Source organism: Ammospiza caudacuta, chromosome 17 (assembly GCF_027887145.1).
Source record: "Ammospiza caudacuta isolate bAmmCau1 chromosome 17, bAmmCau1.pri, whole genome shotgun sequence".
Classification (NCBI taxonomy): Eukaryota; Metazoa; Chordata; class Aves; order Passeriformes; family Passerellidae; genus Ammospiza; species Ammospiza caudacuta.
In genome coordinates this window covers 12,207,424-12,227,086 of record NC_080609.1, presented here as the reverse complement: position 1 = coordinate 12,227,086, position 19,663 = coordinate 12,207,424, and the positions used below count along the sequence as shown (strand labels likewise).

Genomic DNA, 19,663 nt, shown 5'->3' with positions numbered 1-19,663 from the left:
ATTCAGGTTGTCAGCCTGGTTTGTACTGGTGTAAACATCTTGACTTTCTTATACCTGATCAGCCCTTTTTATTTGCATTTATGTAGTTTTTCACTCTTCAAAACCCTGTGAGCTTGTGAACTTGCTGCTTGTTAACTAACTGTTCTTACTGAAGATCCTTCAGTCTGTGTTGTGTATGAGGGGTTTTTCTAATCCAACTTAAAAACAGCCTTTTTGTTGGTTGTGTCCAAAAGCTCTGTGGAATGAAGGGTCAGAAATCACTGCTCTGTACTTGTTTAGAGATGCTGGCTCTCCTCTTAAAGAAAACTCCCTTTAAAGCACTGTGTGGAAGTAAGGGCATCCTGTCAGAGCCTAGGCTTTGATTAAATGGTGAAATATTGCAACTTCCACTCTGACAGTTGCCATTTTCATTTATTTCTGACTGAGACTTTTAGAAGTGCCTTGGACTGAGGGTTTTTTAAAAGAGTTTACCAATAATAATTTTAAATAGAATTTGCTGTTACTACTGTCTTCCTACGCTTCACAGAACACCGAAAGGGAATAATGAATAATTTTGAAAGCACAGCCAAGAAAATATTTTCATATATTTAAGGTAAACGAACTGATCCATGGGGAGTAATCTTTTGGCTATGTGCAGTGGTTACTGCAATGAATGTGTTACAAGATATCTTAGATTCTTAAAAGCTGTGTTTTCTTAGGGATGCCAAAGGTGTGGGTTATTTTATTATGTTGTTCTGAGAACCAGGAGAATTTCTGCAGGAAGCTGATTGTGGCAGCACAAAGGAAAGGAAGTTGTCAGGATGTGGCCAATGTTTGCATTGATCTCCAGGTGCACTGTTACTCTGCCTCATTAATTGCAGGATTCTTTATTCTGAAAAAAGGCAGGGTGTGTGCCTTGTAGCTTTCATTCCCAGCCAACTTCATGCTGATGAAAAATGAGATTTTAATAATGGCAAATTAAGGCCTGGAAATTTGACATCCAAGTCATGCAATTTGTTATGTTTTGGTTCAGTGAAGCCACATAGGTTTAGCTTTGTCTACAAAAGGTTTTGATCAAGAAAGCAAATAAACAATCACACATTTTATTGACCATGTACACTTGAACACTTTTTATTGAGAATGTATTATGAGTCAATACTTCCTTTATGAAGCTTTCCATAAAGTCCATTTCTATAGTATTTTGACATGATACTGGAGTCCACATCTCTTCATTGTAATAGAACCAGGAATTTTCTAGTGGCTGATCACCTTCTTTCATTAACTGAAATTAAATCTTCAGAGACAACAAAATTTGATTCTGAAATGTAAACTTTTGAAACTAGGACGTCTACTAAGTTGGTCAATAAGAACCTGTCTTGAGCTAGCTGTGTTAATAACTCAGAAGCAGAACATGACATTTTTGTTAGTTGATTGATTTGACTTAATTAGCGGTTCAGCAAGAGGGCTGTAAGCCATAAATCAATTCAAATATTAAGTTTAATTTTGTGAGAAAATAACACTGTTAATAATGGCACTTAACTAGTGCTTACTTTCTAGTACACATTATATACATACAGAAGAATACAGTACACCTTCCTGTTCAGAGGTTTACATTTAAATGACACACTTTTAGAAATAATTTAATAAACTCTTTGCAGATTCTTTTTACATCAGTAGGCTGATTTTTATCTTGCATATATACAGTATTTTTATTCATATCTATTTAAATGTGTAATAGATAAGCCCCTATTTACAGTCACCAGCAACCTTCAGGTATTTGAAATGGAAAGGCTCCATTCTCAAGAACTTTGTGTATTAAATGTTTGTCCATAAAAGTTCTTCCTAATTTATGATACCTTGTATTTCCTTAAGTATTTTACTGTACTTGCTCCTCTGCTGTTCTTTATATAAATACTGCAAAGCTCTCTCTTTCTGGGATGCTGCTCTTTCAGAGATACCAGATGAGGGTGCTGCAATTAAGTTCAGAATTCCCTTAGGAGAACAGCAGCAAGGCAGATCCACAGCACAGTTTCTTTGAGGCAACTAATAAATCAAATTAACTTTTCTAAGAGGTTGAGTGGATAGCAGTCTTGTTCATTAAATTATCCAAGTTTTTGTATCTATGATTGCCATCACATTTAGTGTTTATCAAGGATACAGACAAACATCCATAGCTCTGTTGCAGTAAAAAAGATTAGGAAAAAATTAGATCGGATGCCCCATGGGTAAGTTCCATAAAAATCTGTCTTTCTACATCTCTTCAATAGCAGCTTCCATTTTACTACATAAATTTGTAATGTTGAATCACTGAATAAGATTTGGATTATCATAAAGGAGTCAGTGTGATGAAGTAAACACGAGCATTGAATGGTACCAGGTGTGCAAGGCAAGCAGGGATGGGAGAGAAATGAAAGTTAAATAAATTGTGCAGAGAAGTGAAAAATGATAAAGAGAAATGAGACAGGAGCTATGACCTGAAACTGAGAATTTAACACTGAGAGAAAGGAACAGAAATAAAGGCAACAATTCTTTTAGAGACAGAAATCAGATGTCTTAAGAGAAGGAGGAAATGGAAGTAAGGAAGCAACATGGAAGTTGAAATTGCACTTAAAGTTGCCTGCTCAGCTGCACTGTTCTGGCAGTGTCCCAGTTCTGAAAGCCTCTATTCACACCAGATAAGCCAGTTCCTCCCTGCTGGAACTCCTCCTGCATAATGGCACAGAATTTCTTTAACAGATTTTACGTGAGAGATTCCATGTGGCGCATTAAGAAACCTAATTTTCCTCAGATTGGAAGAAGGAGTCTGTTTGCTTGACAGCTGTAAGGAAAGATTTTGTTCTTAAGCACTTCTGTGTGGAAGTGAGCTTGAGTGCTCAAGATGTGTAGAAATTCAGAGAAAATCTCTCAAGGTGGGCAAACCCAAGAAAGCAGCCAGTATCATGTGTGTCAGCAGAGAAGCACTAAATCAGTGAGTTGGACACAGCAATGAGGAACAGCTTAAGTTCTTAATGTGGTTTTCATCAACAGGCTAAAACTGAAAACACCACAGAAATAGATTATTTACTCTGTAGGCTTTAAGGGTTAAAAATATCCAATAAAATATGAAAACCTCTTAAAAAAAGCAAAGGTTAATGGAAAGTCTTCCACCAGGATGCTGATAACTTAGAGATGATTGTATATAAAGAAGATAAGCAAAGATGACTAAAGGAAGAAATTGCTTGATGGAAAAAGATCTGAAAGGTCTGTTCCTCAGAAAGTTCTTTTCACAGAACTCCAGTATGTGTCTCTGCTGACAGACTAGGGCCAGTTACCAGACAAGATTGTGCTCTAAGCAATGGGAAGGGTTCAGTTCTGCTCTTGCTCCATGTTTTTTTCTATACCAGAAGCTTGAAAAGTCACATTTTTTAATGATGTCATGTGGAATTTGAGTTGTGCTGTAACAGATTAATCAATAAAATGACACTGTAGCATGAATCAAGTGACAAAAATGTCTTGGGGCCCCACACCAATGGGAGAACATCAGCTCCACTTGCACCCCCCTCCTATCCCCCTGTCATAAATGCAACAGCAGCACAAGAACAGGTAGATTTTGGGTCAGTGCTTTGTACTTGTTGTTTATGTGCTTCCTGCAGCATGTCTGTGTTTCTCATGTATTTTGTATAATCAGTCAAATTCTTTACTTTGTATCCAACAATCCCAATGGAAGGCTTTTTTGAGAGGTCAGCAAAGAGCTGATGCTGACTGGGATCCCTATATTGAGGAATTTTATATGGTTTCCAAACCTCCAGTGATGTCCTAGATTAAAGAGAGTTTAATTTATTTGTTGCAAACATATCCCTTGAAAATACAAAATGTTAATCATAAACATATTTATTTTTTAAGATAATTACTCTTGTTACATGAACATATGTGGACCATAACACTTAGCCAGACAATCTTTGCTAGTTAAATTCTGATTTAACTTTGTAAACCACTGTGTCCTTCATTTTAGTATGTGGAACAAACATCTCTGAGTTCTGTCAGAATTAGTTAATAAATATTTCTGAATTCCTGAAATGTTTTAGGATACAAAAAAAGCACTGGAAAATTAAAACACATTTTTGTTATTTGTTGGAGCTAAAAGAAAAAAATATCACTTTACCATAAATGTTAAAACAGGTTAGTTTGTGTGAGAAAACAATTTCTGAAAAAAGTAAATTAGGCTTCTTTTAGAGGGGGAAATCAGTGATGGAGAAAGAAATTAAATAATTTAATTTATAATTAACATTTACTATTTGGACATGTATAATTGAGTCATATGATCTTCAGTAAAGATCAACTATATAATCTTCATTGAAAAATTCTATTTACTTCATCAAGGATAGCACTATCACTTCTTTGTACAGAAAACAAGGTAATACCTTTTTCTATACAAGATACAAGGTGCCATGTCTTCAGTCAAGACTTCAATAAACTGCTTAGTGATTTCTTCAGAGAGGAAGATCAGAGCCATGAAAACAGAGTTTATCCTCTGTCAGCAGTTCAGTGCACTGAAGGTATCTGATGTCACAGGTAACGCAGCACACAGGCCAGAGCAACCTTTCACACCACTTCAGCAAACAACTACTGGAAAATTAAGACTGTTGCATTCAGCTGCAATGGAAGCTCCTTCCAGCCTCTTGGTTGGGACTCTCACACGTCTCTGAGTGCCAACACAGCAGCGTCACAGTCCCAGCACTGAGCAGCCAGTGCTGCAGTCTCAGAGCACCGGGGGTTTGTCACACCTATGTCATGACCTGCTGTACCACTGTGCGCTCGTGAGAACACCCCTGGTTCCCACAGTGTATCTTTTTAAGCAAACGGCGTAATTTGTTGGGAAAGTTTTTGTTGATGTATCTGTAGAGCAGAGGCATGACAAAGCTGCTGGAGAAAGCCAGGAATTTTGACAGAATCGTGGCAAAGTGTAATATCTGAATGGAATTTACATCTGGAATTCTGCCTCGTAGGTTAGTAAACGTGCTTACCAAGAGGATAACGTAATAGGGTGTCCAGAGGGTGAACTGTGTGCAGACGGTGGCAATCAGCAGCCTGTGCACTGAGGGATCCAGGCGCCCAGTGTCCTGATCCAGCGGCGTGGCCTCCTTGCGGATCCGCAGGATCAGCGTCAGCGCGTAGAGCACGGCGATGGCGGGAACGACGTACCCGATGAACACCATGATGGCATCCGCTGCCTCCTGGTTCTGCATCTTGGAACACTCGATTATCTTGGTGGACACGTGGTTGCAGACGTAGAACAGGAGAGATGAAAAGCTTGTGAGCATGGCCCCGCCCCAGATGAACCCACAGACGTGTTTGGTGTTGTACACACTGGACATGTAAGTCCTGGGCAGGGCGCGTTCGATGTAGTAGTCCAGACTGAGCAGTGTGGTGGAGTACATGGTAACCAACGACGAGACGTTGAATAAAATAAGGAAGGTGATATAAACTTCATTGTTGGAATTCCAGATGGCCCATTTTGTATTGGCAAGACCCAGCAGGTACATTGGTGCCAGAGTGTTGATGATGAGGCCGGCAATGGCAATGTTGACAAAGTAAACATCTGGCATAGTCATAGTAGCTTTGTTGTAGAGGTTAACTAGGACCAGCAGGCCATTGTAACAAAGGCCAATTGGGAAACATATAATGAGGTAGAGAAGGGAAAAGATGGAAAGCACAAGGTCGAAGTCATGGCAGAGATGCTGGTCCTCACTGTTCTCAGTACTGTTGATTAAGGCTTCACAGCTCCACATAGTGATTTTAGCTTTTGTGTCTTCTTTGCTGGTTACCAGCTTTTCTGTAGAGAGAAAAAGAGTGAAAGTGTTGTTAAAATATTACATTGGAAATGAAATGCAAAGTACTGTGAAGAAAACATTTGTGGACTTCAAGATTATACGCATCACATAACTGATGTTGTTAGTCTAGAAGAAAGTAAACTGTTATTCAAAATTTCATTAGACTAATACATGTTCTGCAGTTTTGATTTAAATGAAACTAGTGGCAAATTAGTTGATACAGGACATTCAACAGAAGGAAATTGTAAACTATCATTAAGTATTGATGTATATATGAATACTAATGCAATTTTTTGAAAACTGTCAAACAGTACCTGGTATATAGCTAAAAGTACATAAGGGTAACTACTGAAGAGTGGAAGGATATAAACTGAAGCACAGATCTTTAGGTGAGAAATAGAGATCTCCTAACATCTTAAATAAGCTTCACCTTAAAAGTTTCTTAGGAGGCACATGTAAGGCAGTATGGTGGATGTGTATTGGATCACTGATAAAACAGACAAAGACTAGAGGATACTGGGAAATGAGGTGTAAGGGGGTTTGGTTTTGTTGTGGTTTTTTTTTGTTTTTTTTTTTTTTTTTAATAGGTCAGTTTCTATTCAGACTCCTAACCTTATAACCATTTAGTTTCAAAAAAACAATGGACCTCTGTAGTCCAGGGAACTTAATATCAGGGCAGCCTGACTTTCCAAAAGGCAAGAATCAGCTATCATTTCCTCTCAAAATAGCTCGAATTCTTTAAAAAGTATGCTACTATCAGCAGTTGTGGCCCAGCCATCTTTGCTTTATCGTCAGTAGAGATAGCATTTTAACTGAAACCGAGTAAACTTCAAAGCAATTGTGTAAAGCTGCTTTCCAAAATGCAGGAATGAGAAATAATCTCTGAAGTGCAACTCAAAACAGGCAGAGCCTTAAAATCATGGTTGTTAGTGATGGCATTTCAGGGGCAGTGCAGAGCTGGCGCAGCAGGTGATTACCCGTGTCACGTACTCTGCCTGTCACACACTGCCGCGGTTCTGTGCGCTCCTCCGTCAGCACCTATAGCAAAGTGTAAGCACTCATACCTGGATTCTTTCCAGAGGGAGAGCAAGATTTCATCAATCCACAATAAACATTGTGCAATGAAAATGAATGCTACTAGACAACATGCTATACTCCATGAACCAGATGGCTAAATTATACTGTGTGGGGTCTGTGAGCATACAGTACGTGACTGCATCTCCCTGGTGCTAATCCTCTGACTCTTCAGCCATAGTACAAAACTTGTCCCAAAATTGTGTCAACTTCCGTGTGTTATTTCCCATTGCAGTTGTTTTGCGTGCATTTTTCTTCTAAATAACATAAGCTGAGCCAAAAGTCAGGCTAAAAATACAGTAATTTTAGCTGGGCAAGCAAATATTTATTCCACTGTCCCATGTTGGATTTCCTCAGAGAAGTGGCTTCTGTGGCAGCACCAGAAGTTCTATTGTTTTCAAAGGTTGTTTTCACCTTTGTGGGAAAACTTGACTTTTTTTGGTTCATTTTCTCACATTAGTTCTTCAGCTATACTGTTGTGTTGAGTGGACCTGATCATATCTTTATGTTGTCTATCTATCCTCATTCTATTTTTGAGCACCGATAACGACCCCGTTTGTTTTCAGGAAGCATCTGTTGGTTTAAGATTTTAAGAAAGAAAAAGAAAAGCTGTTTTTTTCACAGTTGAAGGGAACCAAAACTACATCTCATTGAACTGTTATGACTAGATTCAAGTCAAGCAGCAGACTGGAACTAGATATTGCAAATATATGCATTCTGTTGAGTGCAAAGGTGACTAAGCACAGGCATGGGTACAATCACGTAATTCCATTATGTAGGTTTATCCTTAAGCATGTAGCTTTGATTACTCCAGACAGAATTACATCAGCCACTGAATAACTTGCCTGTATATTGTCTCAGAAGATCAACAGTGTTTGCTACCAGGCTTTGTATTTTACAGAGCAGAGGGATGTCTGGTTTCACAAATGGTTTTAGTCATTACCCTTATTCTTTCTTTATGTCCTCCAAGTGCGGTTAAACACTAGAGTTCTGTTTTAATGACAGAAATGGCAGGCCATTCATTCTGTTAAACAGTAATCATAGGAAAGTGACAACATTTACGTCTGAAATGAGCAAAAGTAAACCCCAAAACTAAAACATTTTCTCGGAAAACCTTCTTGATGACTTTCAAGCTCCCAGGTGAGGTATTTCTGCGGCTGAAGCCCCAGTCCCCGGTGCTGAATGCTGACTTACCAGCGAAGGCACTGACCCTGTTCTCTGTGCAGCGCAGGCCCCGCTCACATTCCGGCCCCGGCCGTGCCTTTTGTCGCTGCCGGGGCGGCTCTGCCGTGCCGGGCTCGCTCCCCGGGGTCACCGTGCGGAGCGCGGGGAGCCCGCTCCGGCTCTCCGGCGGCGTTGCAGCCCCAGGTCCCTAATGTTGCATAAGTGCCGGCTGCAGCAGCCTCTTGTTTACAGTGCCCGGCTGCGGCGGCCCCGGCGCTGCCCGGATCCTGCGTTCTCACCCCGGGATCGCGCTGGATCCCCGCCCGCCCGCCGGGGCAGCGGCACCGCGCGTCCCGCCCGCAGCCCCGCAGCCTCTCACCTTTAATTGCCGTGTGCCGCTGCCCCCCGCCAGCCTCCCGAGGCACCGAGCCGGCCGCCAGGCCCCGGCGTGGCTCTGCCGGGGGTCATGGTGCTGGCCCGGCACCGCGCTGGGAGCCGCTGCCGGCGCTGCACTTGTTTTGCCTCTCTAAGTTCCTCACAAGTTTCTGCTTGGCTTGGCAGGCGCCTGGCCCCTCCCTTCCCCTGTTTACAGCCGGTTTCAAGAAGTGAGAGGTTGTGCTCGGAGCTGTCGGATCCAGCTCGCTTTGTAGTCTCCCTGGGTTTCGGATTTGCTGCTTAAAATCCATGGGGCGTGCAGGTTTGTGATGGTTTTGTCATCATCGGTGCTGGGGTTCTGCAGGGCTGCTGCACAGCCCGTGCCATTCCCTGCAAGTGCAGTCAACAGCCTTCACTCAGGAGCGTGGGTTTATTTTTAACTCGGGATGAGAATATGTAGCTTTGAGGTTTCATTTTCATAGCCCATATGTCCTGAACAATCAGTATTTAAAAATTCCTGTACTACAAAGTGCACAGGTGCTTGTGGTACTGGCAAACATGAGCCAGCTTTTAAAATAAAGTAGGAAGAAAAGTTGCTGAGCGTTTACTTTGAATTTGGAGATTGTTTTGGTTTTGTGAAAAGGTGTTACAACATAACCCTCATTTTGTGACAGTATTATGAGTTCCATTCTGCTTCCTTTTTTAAAAAAAGTTGATTAATCTCAAGGATATTTGCATTTCACTTGCAGTTAATAGATGTGAATGCTTATATTTAACACAACTTTAAAATGGATCACTTCTTGAAAGAGCTTTTGAACTGCAGATTGATAATTTATCCCGTAATTAATTTTTTCCTGTGGTTGTTCTGTTGTTTATATGGAAACTCCTCAGACTAATGAAAACGGATTACCTTTGAAGTATGTTTCCAACTGATATCACCAACCCAAACAGAGAGCTGCATTTTTAAAAATAATTTGGCTTATATTTAGAAATTCTGAAGCTTTATTCCATAGCAAATAAACACCAATGTAGTATCCCTTATTGGAAAAAATAAGCAGCTGTATATGAAATAAATACCGGAAAAACACTAAAGCTGAGATTAGCTCAGTTGTTTAGAGCATGATGCTAACACCAACATTGTGGGTTTGATCTCCATATGGGCCATTTATCTAGACTAGACCTTTGTGGGTCCCTTCCAACTCTTGAGTATCCTCTGAAGTCTAAAAATGGTCATCCTGCTTGTCTTGAGTTACTCAATCTGACCACAGTTTGTGTGTAAATGTTCGTTACAAATTTTGTAAAACCATTGCAGCTCCCAAAAGCAGAAAATTCCCCCATTCCTGTTTGATAGATAGTCCACAGACAGAATTTTGTGTGTGCCGTGGATAACTTCATGTTACAAACTGTGGCATCACATTTTTGGTGCTTCAGAACTTAGAAGGACTTTAATCATCCTAAATTCACCAGGGGAACAGCAAAGTAGGAAAGGTATTCATGTAGAAGCACTTTTAGAGTGCTCATACTTGGCCAAAAGCCAATTTCCTTACACTCCATTAAAGCTGAAGGTGGTTTTATTTAGATAACAATGTCCATGAAGTACTTAAGAAAAAACTTCTTGCAACACAGCACAAGAAGCTGACAGCACTTGGTGGCAAAGATTATTTTAGAAAAGAGCCATAAAATGAACTCTAAATAATGAGAAAAAAATGAAGTTCTGCTCAGTTGTCTTACAGAGTCCATAGCTGCAGTCAGGCTTTTTCAGACATTTCCATTCATAATGCAGCACTAAGTTGCAGAGCAGGTTGGGTAAGAGTTTGAAGCGTGACCATTCTACGCTTGGATTGTTTTATTTGACTTAAAAAAACCAACCCTTCATCCAGCTGCAGCACTGTCTCTTTTCTCTGCAGATTTTTTTTGTTTATACAGCACATGGTTTGTCTGCTTGCTCCATTATCATCTATGTGTGATGTACTCTTACCTGTTTTTTCTGATCTCTCAGTGTGTTTTCACAAGCTGTGGTATCATTATAAACTAATAGCTAGTAAAGTACATAGCTAATAAAGCTGTTGCCAGCAAGGTCTCTGAACATGCCAAACACTTGTACCTTTGTCACGTCCTCTTTGAGTTCCCACAGGATCTCAGTTCCTACACACTGAAACCCTGTGCTGCCTAGGGGAGGGCTGGGCCCTACACAGAGCTTTGCTGGGCAGCACAGATTTCCTTCAGATCTAGACTGAGCAAACTAAGAATCATGGCCAGAAGTGCTGTATGTATATATAAACCATGGCTTAGTAGATTGTCAGCTCCTCATCAGGGTTTGAAAGGTGCTTTCTGAAAGGGACATGCTGAATATTACTTATGGATTAATTCTTAAAACTTTAAATAATGGATGACCAATTTTTTTGAAAATTAGAAAGCTACAATTAGTTGTACATCCAGGAGAGCACATTGAATTCTCAAGTGCTGCAGAGTGAAGTGTCACATTGCTGTTCCCTCTCAGTCTGGGTAACATGACATTTCTTTAGGCTTACTAGCTTATATACATACCATAGGGATTAGCAAATGACTTCTAGGCTGGATATACAGAAAAGTAAGACTAAATAGCTCAGGTTAGATGTGAGGGGGGAAATGCAGCAGTGCAGGCAAGTAGGAATATACTTTTCTCATGAAGTTGCTGAGTTGCTGCTGTTTATAATGTAATAATACAGCTCAGATAAAATGCTTTTAACATGAGTGGAGAAGAAAATCCTGCTTGATACTGGGGGCTGGGCTGAAAAACAGGCCCCTTCCAACCTTGTCATTTATGTCTTTGTGGTGCAACCATTGACCAGTTTGGCAGGGGAAGTTCATAATTGATACTGGTTCCATTTATAATGTGGTTAATTCAGTGCAGTGTAAGGTGAAAGAAGGCACGATCAAACAAGGATAATTGATACAGAGTAGCATTGAATGTAGTAAGCCTTTGCTGGATATTTTAAAAAGTATAAATTAAAAAGCAAGAGCAGATCAGTTGAAAGAGAGGGAACAAGGGCTTTGCCACTCATGCCAGTCAGCTCATGGAAGAGTAGTCACCCAACATTCTGGTCCTGCTGATTTCACCCTCCATTAGGCTCAGGTTTTGGTTTTCTAAACCCTTTCCCTTTGCTATATAACTTGCTTTAATAGCAGCATAGCAATAATTAATAATTAAAATAAACCCAAGATTTTTCACTTACATAACCCAACTCTTGCTTCCTCCTTGATTCTGCACATTTTGAGTGCTGTGAACCCATTTCCAGCTCTATAGGTAATTGCCTTCCTTTGGACTAATGTTTTTCCTTTTACATTCTTTCTCTCCATGCATAAATTCTTATGTACGTTTCCTGATTTCTTAATTTAGTTTCCTATCTGCCGGGCCAATGTTTTCCTCTTTATCTCTCTCTGATGACTCCCTTACAATTAACTGCACCTCCCATCATTATTTGCTCATATGACACACACAGAGTAGCTCATCCAAATGATGACAGGGCTTCCAAGCATGACATGCTTTCACTTCAACTTTGTGACTTTTCTGTGGGATATGTCATGCTGTTCTTTGGTATTTTGGATCAGCAGTAAAGATTACATTCTCAAGAACTGCAAGGATGCATTTCTGTTGTACGAGGCATGAGTACAGAGATACCCATGTTCCTGAAATTGGTCTTTGCACTTTGCATTGGTCCCCCTTAGATGTTGCTCACTCTGCTTTTCCAGAAATTCTGAATATATGTTGTCTTCAGAGCTCCTTCCTGTGGATGGGTGACCTTTGTTATTGTTCCACAGATGTTGGCAACCCCTGTCTCATTTGTTTATTCTCTCATTCTGTAAGCACTATCTTTGTGGTAAATCATTTGCATAGCAGCTACCTGGTAATTCAGATCCCACTAGTGCCATGATAATCTGCCTACTGCCCTGGCCTCCTGGCAACCTGCTAAATAGATGTTTTTTCCCTCCTGTTTTGACCTTTTGTTGTTGTTATTTATCATTGTTATTATTAAATATATAAATAATATGTACAATTATTAATGTAATTATTAGCAATGTCAGTTGCACATTGGGTTTGTGTTTAGATTGTTCAGCTCTTTGGGAATCTGAGTTCATATAAGGCCATGTCAAAAGTAACTCTGCAAATTGCTGCTACGGGTCACTAAGGATCAAGAAATGAGTTCAGATGGGCTTTTTGTTAGGAAGAAGAAGAAAATTGGATTTTCGGGTATGGCAACTATTTTTTTAGGATGTGCATATTCTCTAATAGGTTAGAACTGCAGGACTTTCTTCTGTTTTTAGAGTTCATAGAAGGTTGCTCAGAACAATGTGTGTATCTATCAGAAATAAATAATTGTATTTGCTTTTGTTTCTCTTTCTCCCTCTCAATTTCTAAGCAGCTTAAAGCTTATGAGAACAGATAATTTACTCCAATAAAGGAAGATAAAAAAGATCAGCTACTCTGGGAACCATAATCAAAACTGCTAAATGGTGTGTTTAAGAGCCCTTTAGATCTGCTGGAGAGTGGCAGTGTTGTGGTGCTCTGGATGGTTGTAAAAGCCACCTACCATGGGGCAGAAGTTCTGTGGAGAGGAGATAGCCCAGCACTGCAGCCCCTAAAGATTTGTGTGGAAGGAGTCCCTTGCTCAGATACAGATGCTGTCTGCCAGGCACATCTGCCACTCCAGACTTTGTGCTGTTCATTTCTTTGCAGTGCAGCCTCTGTGGCAGCTGGGTTGCAGTGGCTGTGCCCTCCTGGCAGCTGCTGGGGATCAGCTGCACTGGAGGCTCTGCACGGGTTAACTCCATAAACTCAGCCTTGTTTTGTTAAGTTCTCCCTGTCCCAGCGTGGATGAGTGGCACTGATGGTGCTGCTCCACCCCTTCCTGACTTGGCTTTATCACTGAATTCTGTAACAGCTTCTATATGGAAAACATGACATATTGTTTCTTTTTTAATGTTTCTGTGCAGCGAGAAAGAATGCACTACAGAGTGAACAGTGCAGCTTTTAATACTTAAAGATTTCATCACTGCAAAAAATGAAATACCTTACTTTTTGTTAGTTCTACAGGTGAGGATTCCATCAGGCAGAATGAATTTACACAGTGATTACCTGTATTCATCTATCTACAGGCCTCAGCTGCCAGGGATCCTGACATGAGATACGATTTGGAGATGCTCTAATACCCACTAGATAATGCTTTTAAAAAAGATTAAGCTATATGCAAAACAAAACCTGAGTAATTTTCCTAGTATTCCTATTCACTTCCAGGAACTTATGGCGTATTAAATAACAGGAATAATTAGAATGAATGCAGTATTAGAAAATCAGCTTACGTAAGGTGCTTCCAGTTCTGGACTTTATAAAGTTGACCAGTTGGAATACAAGAAGTGACAGCTTTTAAGCATCAGCAGAGTAGATGGCGCCATTCAGAGTGCTGAACAGCCAGTTAGCACTGCTGCAGTTCTGCTCCATGTTTTCACAGCACTTTGTAGCTGATTTTGATGTAGCTATCCCACTTTAAAACTACATAGCAGCAACCTTAAATAGCATTTAGTGTCAAGATGACTGAAAGTTGTTATGTATATGTATTAATTCTTTTAACTGCTTCACTGAAAACAAACTTCTAAAGAATTTAACCTTTGTAAGAATTTTCAGTGTGCTTGTAATTCGTGAGCCAGAGAAACCAAAATAATTGCACACAAGCAAGTAATTTCCTTCAGTTTAAAACTGAATGTAAGTTGCAGATTATTTTAGTATTAAGTACTGCAACTCAGTGGATTTAACAGAGACCTTCAGAAGGCATCTTTACTGTTGTGATGTTGATGGGAGCAGCTGGGACTTTGTCCCACAGTTTTTAACCAAACTATTTCATTCATTTATTCTGACTTAAGGAACTTAATAGACTCGGTGGGTGATTTCTTTAATAAATTTTTCATAACTTCCCATCACTGATTAAATATAAGGAGTTTTGCCCCCAGTACCTACCGCCACTTAAACTGTAGAGCAACAGGTCAGTTCAGACTGGTTTGTGGGAAAAAATTCATGAAACTTACTTGTTCCTGTTTTTTATGTAAAGATCATCATATTGTAGAAACTTCTGCAGAGTACTTTGTAATATTTGAGATAATATAAAAACCAGTTTTATGGTAAAATTTGTTTAGGTAATAAGTGCAAACAGGTCATCTGCACCTTACAAGATAAAGATAGCAGGTGCCTGGGCCTCTGTATTTCCAGCATTTTGGAATTGCCCAGGTTCCAGGTAAGGAACGTTTGTACTTGTGGTTCATGTAAATCAGCATTATTCCAGTAAAGAAGGCAGATTCTCTCCAATCAAAATTCATGCAAATTATGGCAATTCTGGGCTTTGCTGACTGAATTTATTCCAGGAAGAGAGTGTCAAAGGTGCACGGCCTGTGCTGGAATTACTGTGTAAATGAGTTGGCCCAGTGAGCTGGCAGGGTGGAAACTGCAGCTCTAATCTTCCCCCGCTGTTTGTCAGCTTCACCCGTGCTCAGGGCTTGTGGCAGGGAGCTCTGCTGAAATTTGGCACTACAGAAACATTCCCCAGAGGTCTTTTGGTGCCAGTTGCAGAGCCTGGCAGGAGGCACAGATGGTACTTTTCCTGGAAACTATAACATAATGCTGTTTCCTATTAGACACACTGGTGAAAGCTGACTCGGTGACTTAATCAACCAGAGCATCACGTTGGCTGGGGAGGAAACTCTTGTGGAACAGACCCTGACCACAGGGACCAGGTTTCCAGTAAAAGCAGAAATACTGACATAGTTCCTTATCAGATAGCATATAGAAGAATTGTAAGACCAGTTTGAGTTTGAAGGGGAAAATCAGCCCTCAGAGTTGTACTAAGGCTGAAATGACTTCAAAATCTGTCACATCCGCTAGAGTTAAACATATCTTTCTGTTAATTGCTGGCAAGTCTGAGACATCTTGTTCCTGACACTCCTGTGGCTTTTAATTTTCACTGCTTGGTGAAGGAAATAGCATTTTCTAGCTCCCTTCTGGATGAACTTGCATAATTACTGATTACATCTTATTCCATTAATAATGTGTGAATAAAATACTATAAATTTACATTCCAGGGGGTCTAGTATAATATTAATGCTGATCTAAGTTTGGTTATTATTAGATGGCAAGATTTAGAATAAGAATTTTCATTTACCAGGGGCTTGAGGCATCTTTCTGACATGAATGAGTTCTGATTTGTCCACTTATTGCTTGCCATGTGCCACTCCCCACTCCACCTTATCAGTGACTGGGACCCTTTATCCCTTAGTCATCAAAATGTTCTACCAATAAACCCAATTTCCTCTAAGACTCCCCACTGCAGTTGTATGTATATATCAAACTTCAAAATAACCCTTAAGCACATTCTGTTCTGGGATGCTGACAAATAGTTTGACAGGTTTAAGTATTTGATGATTTCATTTGAGTCCTTGGCCATCCTTCCACAGACCTGTGGCTGGGGATGCTTCCTTAGGGACTCTTAATGGGTATTGTTTCTCCAGGGCAACATGAGGCTGGACAAATGTTTCCAAGGGAAAAAAAAAAACCAAAAAAAAAAAAAAAAAAAACCAAAACAAAAAAAACCAAAAAAAAACCCCCAAAAAAACAAAACAAAAAAAAACCCAAAAAACCCAAAACCCCAAGTAATTTTGTGGGAAGAAATGTGTAAGGAGTCTGAGACCTCTGTAAACCTGGACTCTTTAAACCTAAAGCCTCCTGTTACAAAAACATCTGTGAAGTCACACCTGGAGTCTGCTACCAGTAGCCATCTGCTGCCCACACTGCATCCATTCCATGGTATTTTGGAAAGCCATGGTTAGGACTGTAAAAATTCCTGGAACTAGAGCCACGTTAAAGACATGGAAATGAGTACTAGTGCTTACTAACTGCAGTGTATCCATTCACATGCCATACAGCAATTAACTCTCTAAAAATTTGAACAGACTTTTTGTAGCGATTTCTTGGTGTCCTTCATAGGTAACACGCTGTTTTTAGTAAGTCTTGCCTGCTTCAGGAAGCAAAAATAACTTCTGTAGCACCTTTGTTACTGCAGGAGCCCTGATATATTGGATTTGCGTGGCAAGTTTTATTTCTCATTACTCTACTTTAATTTGATTGTTAATGAATTCATTTTTCTGTAAGTTGAGTCTGTTTTGTTTAGGATGGTAATGGGAGAGTGATCTCTCCCCCTCCTTCTTTCAACCCAAAAGCCTTGAGTTCTATTTTCTCTCCCTGTCCAGGTGTGGAGGGGAGTGAGAGCGTGGCTCTGCTGGGTACCTGGTGCCCAGCTGAGGTCAGCCCACCACAGAAATAAATGTATAATCTGCTTCCTCCTGTGCTAATGGGTGGAAGCCTGAGGAGTAATTAGTTTGTCAGAGAGCCAGTTTCTTACTAATGATTGATAAATGGTTGTTTTGACAGAGCCCCACACAGGCACTGGGTGCTGAGAACAGTAAAGCACAGTTTGTAGGGAGGCCACTGGAGCCTGCTGCTCTGTCTTCACCTAAATGAGCTCTACTTATTGTGGCTGTTGTGGAAGATATGCAGAATATTCTGATAGCCTCTTATCTGATGTTCAGATCCTGCATGCAGGAGTTCAGACTAATCAGTCTGATGTGCTAATCACAAACATTGATGTTTACATGAATCACTTTGACCAGACATTTGATTAACTTTGTTGCATCACTTCAGAATCAGTCTGACTTGTGTAGAAATCCATGGAATTCTGCTCAGACTTAAATGATGGAGCCAATCAAACCCGTGCCAGATGTGATGCTGGCATGACAAATAGGGTGCTGCCTTTTATGCTGCTTTAGCATTTCTGTCAGAACAAAGTTAAGTTCAGCTGACAGAGCCCTAAGGGAGAGTAGGTGTTGTGCTACATACAGTAGAAAACAGATTTGCAAAAATCGCCGTGATTAGTGTAGTTAAAAATGCTTATGGAGGCTAAAAGGACAGCAGTCATTCTGCTTATTCAAAGTGTCTGCTGAAAGCAGTCAGGAAATTTTTGGTGCTTTGAAGTTTGCCTTTGGCTTACCTGCTTTTATAATATAAATGGAAATGCAACTTAATTGTGATTAATTAGTTAATTAGTTACCGCTGTGTCTGTCTGCTTTGCAGTAATATTTCACAGTATGGTTTGCTGCATGTTCATTACTATCCTATGAATAAAAGATTCATAAGGATCTCACTTTCACAGAGAACTTTTTTTCTCTCTCTTAAAGACTAATTGGATTAACTTTTGATCAATTCCTCTGCTATACTTCTCTTCTGTAATACTTCTGGATTTAATATACAGAAACATAAAGATCTTGTATACTCAGAGCAATAAATAAAAAGAATTAAAGCATATAGTTATTGCCTAAAGAAACAGTGAGAAATCAAGCCTAATGTGCATGAAAATTGATACGCACAAGAAAAGCAACTACAACTTTGTTTTGGCCAGCCAGATAAAAGTGGGAGTGTGGCAAATTCAAACAGTGATGTTTTCCCTAAAGAACTGCTATCTAAAACCCAAACATTGTTTTCTAATGACAGCATGATGCAAGGCTTAGATGAATTTATGTAAATTCTTTCTAGGCTCTTAAAAACCGAAAGCAATCTAAAAGGAGAACTGCATAAAATCTCACCTGGGAGGCACTGCCTTGCTGTCGCAGAAGCATTTTTCCCATCAAGCCAGTCCCTTTTGTGAGTGAGCTCAGCAGAGAGTGCAGTGTCTCATTTCTGGGGCAGAGCAAGCCCTGGGAGCCGCTGTGGCCGCGGTGCCCCCGGCGTGGCACTGGGCACTGTGGGCACATGTGACTGCCCTGCACATACGTGCTCATAATCCCCTAAGCTGCAGCCACACGCTCTCATTGGAGCTCTGGCAACACCAGGGCCTGATCCTGCCCTGGGCACGGTGCTGTGTACCCTGCCCCTGGTTGGGAAAGGGTTTTGGAAAGGACACGCTGCGGTTCGGGGAACAGTTCAGCCCTTGGTGTTGTTACGTAACGGGAGACAAACAGCGGCTGCATCAAACCCAGAGAGCTTTGGTACAGGAAAAGAATTTGACCATCAGAGCAGCTACTCTGTGCACATTAGCAGAGTCATGGCCAGAATGAGCCAGGCTGACAAAAATATTATGTTAGTGAGGTGTGATTTTCTTCAGAGCTGCTCATCACAGCTGTGTGTACTGGGAGTCTCATCCCCCCCACCTCAGAAACACAATGCTGTTTACCAAAACCCTGCAACATCCTCTGGAGATTTACACAGTAACCAACATTAGACTTGAAAAAGAGCCAATGTGAGCTTTAAAAAATACTGTAAACCTCAGAATTCTTTTATGCATTCAGAAGAAACATTTTAATTGGGGGGAAAAAGAATCATGTAAGGAAAATGGTGCTGCTCTATCATCTGACTTTAATGAGGTGGTAGGTACATGTAAATTCTTTGCATTTGAATAAAAAGCCTGTAACATCATGATTCTGTCTATTTAGCTTGAATACAAATAGTCCTTAAATAATTTGCCTTTTTAAACTGTGGTGAAGAAATAATTTATGTGTTTTCCTTCCTCCCCAAAGCAGTAAAGTTGAATACATGATTTTACTTACTAACCATAAAGGAGTTGACCCATAAAATGAATGAACTTGTCTTTCATGTTAGCATGTGGATCTTCTTTAGTGTATGTAATAAAAATGTATTTTGTTGTTCTATACCATTAGTTGCTTATTTTTAATTTTGCAGTTTCTTACAAGCTAAATTTCACAACAGGACTCCGAGATGGGCTCTAAGGTTAACACCTGAGAACGTTCTAAGTGTTGGTATTCATGATCTAAGTATTTGCTTAGTTCAGTTATTTTTTGTTCCTTTTGGCTAAGCTTCTATTGTTTATATTAAAGTTAACCCCCCCCAAGTCTCTATTTACAGTGTCTATCACACAATAGCTCTGCTAGTAGGTCCCCTGTAAGTATTTTCCATTAGATTTTCCATTGTTGGAGATTGGTCAAATTGTTAAATAAACAAGCACTTCTTTAATCTCTGAAGTAATATTTCTTTGAGGAGACAGTGTGGGGCAGCCCAGGATTATGATTTTTCCTTTTTTTATGCTTGTAATATTTCATACTTATCACTCATTTGGTTAAGCCGTTATGTATGGTTTGTGTTTTGAAACACAGAGAAGAAAACCCAAGCTGCGTTGTTGATTTATATTTGATAATACCAATGACAGTTGGGCATGGAATTGAAGGGGAAG

At 40.2% G+C, this 19,663-nt stretch overlaps 2 protein-coding genes across 5 annotated transcripts in view; one reads left to right on the top strand and one right to left on the bottom strand.

Moving 5' to 3' along the window:
• Positions 1-19,663, top strand: part of C17H7orf50 (chromosome 17 C7orf50 homolog) — a 120,625-nt gene that overhangs the window by 39,211 nt on the left and 61,751 nt on the right. The window lies entirely within an intron of this gene.
• GPR146 (G protein-coupled receptor 146) overlaps positions 1,095-19,663 on the bottom strand; it is a 48,623-nt gene continuing 30,054 nt past the window's right edge. The window contains exons 1-2 of one of the 4 annotated variants that reach the window (XM_058815889.1): positions 8,407-8,562; positions 1,095-5,791 (exon numbers count right to left, since the gene is read on the bottom strand). In XM_058815889.1, coding sequence (XP_058671872.1) covers positions 4,743-5,747 — 1,005 coding nt within the window. In that variant the 5' untranslated portion in view covers positions 5,748-5,791; positions 8,407-8,562 and the 3' untranslated portion in view covers positions 1,095-4,742. Of the gene's footprint in view, positions 5,792-8,057; positions 8,227-8,406; positions 8,563-19,663 lie in introns of those variants that run through there. The other 3 variants (XM_058815891.1, XM_058815890.1, XM_058815888.1) reach the window with 3 other exon arrangements.